The sequence below is a fragment of the Capsicum annuum genome, chromosome 8 (assembly GCF_002878395.1).
Source record: "Capsicum annuum cultivar UCD-10X-F1 chromosome 8, UCD10Xv1.1, whole genome shotgun sequence".
In the NCBI taxonomy this organism is placed as follows: Eukaryota; Viridiplantae; Streptophyta; class Magnoliopsida; order Solanales; family Solanaceae; genus Capsicum; species Capsicum annuum.
In genome coordinates this window covers 99,384,686-99,391,487 of record NC_061118.1, presented here as the reverse complement: position 1 = coordinate 99,391,487, position 6,802 = coordinate 99,384,686, and the positions used below count along the sequence as shown (strand labels likewise).

Sequence of the window (6,802 nt, the reverse complement as noted above, 5' to 3'; positions counted from 1 at the left end):
ATATGTATTTTTATACGATATATGTATTTGTAAATGTAATATAAAAACTACGGAAGTATTTTTTAACAAAATCTCACCGTAAAAGGTAGAACTCCATGAAATATGAACAAATTCAAAACATATAATTAGTCTGTACAATCAAAACCTACATCCATAAACTAGTTTCTAAAGTACAAAAAGTCAAAAATCAATAAACCATCATACATCAACAACTTCAGTAACACTAGTTATTCTACTTTGCCTTGCAGGCCTCACGGGTGCTTTGACATCACTAATGGCATTTGCTTTTGTTCTCGGATCCCATAATCCCACAAAAGTGCAGCATATCTTGTACGGAGTGCGTTGGGGTCGAACTCAGATGCAATAACTTTGTGACCATAAGAAAGGCACTCTGCATACATAACCATAAACACACCACAGTCCCTACAAAATAAAAACAAATTTGATTAAATGGTGAAATATATTTTGTACAAAGATACAGTTTTGGTATATGTAATTTCAAAACTTACAAGCTTCCATTAGGTTGTTGAGGCAAATCATCTTGAAATAAAACATCAAATATATCTGAGGATTCTTTGTCTTTGTATCTTGGATGGCTTTGATGATTAATCCCTTTCTTAACATAGAAATTACATGCTTGGAGACACAATGAAATAATCTTTGCTATTTTCTCGATGTCAGCAAGAATAGCCGCATAATGATCACTGGATTCATATGAATCATACAAGAATATACACCTCTCTGAAAATGATAAAACCGCGAGAACCCAGTGGTGTTTTTCCTTTATATTGATCAGAATAAAAATATCTTCGACTGTATGCCATGGCACTGCGGCATGCATACGGAACCAATTGATGTATTCCATAAGATGGTGTTCCTGACCTCCATCTTTAAGATTTTGAGCATCCATATAATATACATCATTCAACGATCTAATTACGTTCATAAAGTTGCAGTCAACTGTACTGTATTTGTATGATTTGTTTGGCTCATTTTTGTACGAACTGTGTGGCCCATACTTCGACTTCTTCCTCAAGTAGTAAAAGCAGACATCAATATGCTGCATTAGTGAATACGACAAACCTTAGAGCATTCAGGAAAATTGTATTTTAAATATTACAGTCTATGCAAGTAAACACTACATATGCAATTTTTTATATTAATGTAGATGACTTGTGTATAAAAAATTGCATTCTTAAAGTTCAATTACGTGCAGACAATGTTATCTGCATAGTATATGCCGTAGTATTTGATGTAGTATACTATATCATACTTTGAATTCTTAAAAATACATACACGTTAAACCAAATGTATTTCAATGTAACCTAATATGGATTTTTAAGTATTGTTACAGACGAAATGGAAAAATTTTATTTCAAAATAATATACTAACTGAGTCTGTCCATGTCTAATCTGCAAATCCTATTGTATAGAACCAGTTTTTGTCTTCCACAGTATCAACACCAAAATGCATCTTTTGAAATGTATTTGTAAATGTAATATTTTTGAAATGCTTAGTTATAACATTGCATATGTATTTTTTTCATCTAAAAAATAAAAGATATGTATTTTTAAGGCATAAAAATTCCTGCATATGTATTTTCAGAATAATATGAACAATACATTATGTATTTTACAATAAAATCACACACTAAAATGAAGAACAACATAAAAGACTCATATTAAACTTGAATTAGTACTATTATAATCTAAAATTAGAACCACTTCAAAACATCAAAATTAGTTTGTATAATCAGTTCCTATATCCTTAAACCATCAGTCATCATACATCAAAAACTTCAGTTACACTAGTTATTCTACTTTTCCTTGGAGGCCTCAAAGGTGCTTCAACATCACTATGAGCATTTAATTCTTGCTTTCTGGTCCCATAATCCCACTAAGTTGCAACATATCTTGTACGGAGTGCATTGGGGTCGAACTTAGTCGCAAGAATTTTGTGACCATAAGAAAGACACTCCGCATATGTAACCATATAGACACCACAATCCCTAAAAAATAACACATATGTGCTTAAATATATATTTTTAAAAAAATAGATTTTGGTTATATGTAAATTAAATACCTTACAAGCTTCTGCTCTGTTGTTGAGGCAAATTTTCTTGAAATAACACATCAAACATATCTGAGGAGTCTTTGTCTTTGTATCTTGGATGGTTTTCAACGTGCATTCCTTTCTTAACGTAGAAATCACAATGTTCAAGACACAATGGGATAATTGCAGCTAATTTCTCAATGACATCAAGAACACCCAAATAATGTCCAGATGATTTATATGAATCATATAGTAATATGCACCTCTCTGAGAAAGATAAAATTGCTAGCACCCAATGATGTTTTTTCTTTATATTTACTGGAATATAAATGTCTTTCATTGTATGCCATGGCATAGCAGCATGCATACAGAATTCATTTATGTATTCATTAACATGTGTCACATGTCCTCCAGCCATAAGGTTTTCAGCATCCGCAGAATAAACATCATGGAGAGAGCTAATTATGTTTATAAAGTTGTAATATACTGTGCTGAATTTGTAAGACCTGTTGGGATCATACTTTGACTTCTTTCTCAAGTAGTAGAAGCAAACATCAATATGCTGCAGTACGTAAGAACACAAAAATTTAATATAATTCAAACTATTTGTATACTAAATGTAGCATGTATATGTTATATAAAAATACATATGTAAGTTATAGTGCATCACATCCTTTCTTATATAATAAAAAATTACATAAAAAAATACATATTTGCACCTGCATATGTATTTACTAACATAATATGTAATTTAATTACTGCTATAAATGTAAAAAAAATATTGTTAAAAAAAAATACTAACCGAGTCGGTCCATGACTGATCAGGGAGCTCCATTGTGTAGAACCAGTTTTTATCTTCAACAGTCTCAATTCCGAAATGCATCATTAGAATGGTTGATTTCCCCCTTTTGTAATAATCCACATTTCCCTTTTTGTTTTTTTTGTTGTTAATAAGTATATGTTAAATCATGAGAAGATGATGTAATTTAAAAAAAAAATTAAAATTTTTCAATAGAAATACCTTTTAGCATGAGCTTTGAGAAGGTCTTCAGAAATCCAATCCCTAAACTTGTTGACAATTTTCGTATCCACAATCCCATTAATCGAATGATAAACAAATGTATGTTTCTGTGGGAATATACATATGTGTCCTTTTGAGCTCTCTATATAGTTACACAATAAAAAAATGTAATTATTAAAAAGTATTTGCATAACATGTTACATTGCAAACTAAATATATAACTAATTGTACTTAACGGCAGCTGAATCAAATTTCATCGTGTAAGGTGACTCTTTGAATTTGGATGGTCACCTAATCCTTAACTTAGCAATAGGAGTTTGAATTTCACGATTAGCAGAGGGATGAACAATAATGCTTTTACTACTATATACATTCAAAGTAGGAAGAAATCATCAGGGATTGTGTCTTGTGAATCAGGCAAAACTGTTTCATCCCTTTTTTCATCAATGGTTAAGTCTTGTGTTTTAGGAGTTGTCATAATCTGCTCCTCCGAACCAACAGCAACCTCTCCGTGCATATCTGCTTTAGAGCTCAAACCAACGTTCTCTTTATTTTTCTTCAAAATTGGAAAAAAAATTTAATTTTTTTATGTCCAAAATAACCTACATAACCTCAAATATATTCATAATACATACCTGACAATGCTCTTGAACAACAGATTCAGACTTCTTATCATTAAAATGTTCATTGATTTGTTCTTCTTCCGAAGTTGCCAATGGATATCTCGTGGTGCTTTCTCGTCGGTATGCATTAAGACTTGGTAACAACTCATCTGGAATTGTAAACTGAGAATCAGACAAATTTGTATCATCCAATTTCTCATCAGTAATCTGCAATAAAAATAAAAGAAAATATATAATTGTCTTATGGATTGTTATGATTTTTACATCACATAAACTGAAGTGAAATTCATTATACATACTCGATCATTGTGATGAACAATCTTCTCAGAAAGATTATGATCCAAATTTATACTTTGGAGAAGCTCATCAAGGATTAAATGTTTAGAATCAATTTGAATGTTTGTTTTATCTGGATGCAAATCAGTGTACCCCTTGCAAACAATCAAAAAAATTAAACCAACTTCAAAAACAAAAATTCAGTTGTATATATTTATACAGGACTTTATATATAAAATAACATATAACTGCTACAAAAAAGTAATTACATTTGTGCACTCAAAAGAATAATAATATTTTTATTATTTTTTACCTTTGCACCATCCCGATTCTCATCCAAATTTTGATCAACAATAGGACTGAATTGTTGTGGTGATATTTCAACACCAACATAATCCATCTGTTGTGCTTCAACTTCTGTATCTTCATGTTGTTGCTACAAGTATAATTTGAATAAACTACTATTATTTGATTTCACTTGATATGCATATAGCAACCCACTGAAAAAAATACTGTTGGAAAATACATTTCTTGACACACAACATATGTATTTTGCAATACATTGCATATGTATTTTTTCAAAATAAACAATTATGTATTTTTAGTAATATACTGCATATGTATTTTTTTACAAACTCTATGTGTGTATTAAACAAAATACATTTCATATGTATTTTTTTTATATCAAATCATATGTATTTTTTGTGTAAACTTCATATATATTTTTAGCAATGTACTGCATATATATTTTTTCATATACTCTGCATATATATATATATATTTTTAATAATTTGGATATTATATAATAATAAAACTTTTACTTTGCTATGTTCAATTGCTTTGACCATTTTTTTGAACTTTTTCTTCACTAATTGACGAATTCGAGTAAACTCTTCACAAACTCCTTTAAACTCTTGACGAACCTGTATTTATACAAATTCATTAAAAACATATCTTTTAATGTAAAATAAATATTTGACAAAAAAAATTACCTCTTCGCGGAATGCATCAAAAACTTTCTTAGAAATAAAATTTTCTTTCTCAACATGACTCTGACGCTTTGACGCGGCTACTTCCTCTACATGACTATCTGCCTTTGATTGTACTTGAGGAAAAATAACCCTAGCTATTTTCTTCCCTTCCTTTGTTTTTAAAGAAGAAGCCTGTCATATTGGAATTGGCTTGAATACTGGTGTCTTCATTACAGCAACCTTGGCAGCACGATGAGGTGGAGTCCTCGTTTGGGTATGTGCGTCATTAATATTCACTTGCTTTTTCCCTGCATGTTTCTTCGCTACTGGGGTTGATGAATCCACCTTTTATTTCTTCTTTGAACGTTCGTTGATCTTCTTTGGTGGTGGATCCTGGAAGTCATAGTCAGAATCAACTGAACGTTCATCTTTAGTTACATCCTTCTTTGGTATTTCAAGCTTTGCCATTTCCATTTCAGTTGGCTTTATGTTCTTAAATACAACCTACGAATATGTTAAAGAATTGAAAATGAAATAGAATATATGTATACAGTACATATCAATGCTTATATATTTGTTCACAACAAACCTTGCCATTGTCCTTGAACATAGCATTCATCAAAAACTCATAACGTGGACGAGGTGCAATCGTCTTCCAATTTAATAATCGGGGAATCCGATTCTCAACCTTCAATGCAATCTTTGGTGGGACATTTGAACAACACTCATATAGCCACACTTGAATAGCCAATGGCATTCCCTGAATCAAATAAAATTTACCCCCAGCTTTCAGCCGGTTGTTCAAACTTCTAGCCAGATCTTGAAAAGATAAAGAACCAATGGAAAATCCTTCTCAGCATCCTCATCATTATTCTCCCCCCATACTTTCTCCGTGAATGCTAAAAATAGTTGCCTTTTCTGTATAATTTCTGCCCCATTGAAATACTTTTCAATCATCCTATTTGGTACACCCTCATCAAAAGTAAAGTCATACCTATTAGACACACAATTCAATCCGGTTATGATAGCAAATTCCACGGGAGTAAAACTAAGAGAGGTGCCATTAGCATATATCATAATCCCATAAGAAGAGCTACCCTTCACCTCAAGCGTCATAACACATCTACACAACTGTGCTTGCACTACACATTGCTTCTTCTTCATAAAATAACCAAAAATGTTATTCTCACAAAAGTTTTTAAACTGTTCCTTGTTTAAAATTGCACGTATGCTTCCATAAATATCATTGTCACTGTACGAGCACATGTGCGTTGCAAATCTTGGAAGTTTCTTGACAAGGAATATTTCATCCCGCATCACCTCTACAAAGTAAAACTACCACTTCTTAATCTGTAAACAAAATTCAATCAAACAAAAAAAACATATAACATGCATATATATTTCAGATGATTAAAATGCATATGTATTTTGATCAACTCATAAATGCAACCAACACTGAAAAATACATATCAAATGTACTAAAAATACATATAAACAATAGACTGTTATGGTATTTGAACTAAAATAACATGCATATGTATTTTAACATTGTAAAACATACAACAAACACTGAAAAATACAAATACTCAATATGCATATCAACTACTGTAAAAAAACATATATGTCAAAATTATTCAACTATACTAAAAATACAATTCAACTATACAAAAAATACATATCACCTATACTAGAAAAATATATATCCAAAATACTATTAATGAGTAGTTAATTTCAACAATATATTTTCACATAATCCCTAAATATCATCATAACAGAAAATACATAATTAATTGAACACTAAAAAAAAATACATTTAAAAACAAAAAAAATACCTCTTCCTCACTTTCTTCTTCAGATT

General features: G+C 30.7%; 1 protein-coding gene across 1 annotated transcript; it reads right to left on the bottom strand.

The window, feature by feature from the left end:
- Nucleotides 1–3,447: 3,447 nt before the first annotated feature.
- LOC124886621 lies at nt 3,448–6,261 on the bottom strand. The gene is made up of 9 exons (XM_047395493.1): nt 5,752–6,261; nt 5,534–5,632; nt 5,310–5,448; nt 5,164–5,252; nt 4,795–4,896; nt 4,287–4,409; nt 3,997–4,128; nt 3,710–3,904; nt 3,448–3,630 (listed from the first exon to the last, which is right to left on the bottom strand). The coding sequence occupies exons 1-9, from the start codon at nt 6,259–6,261 to the stop codon at nt 3,448–3,450; spliced, it is 1,572 nt and encodes a 523-aa protein (XP_047251449.1).
- Nucleotides 6,262–6,802: the final 541 nt, after the last annotated feature.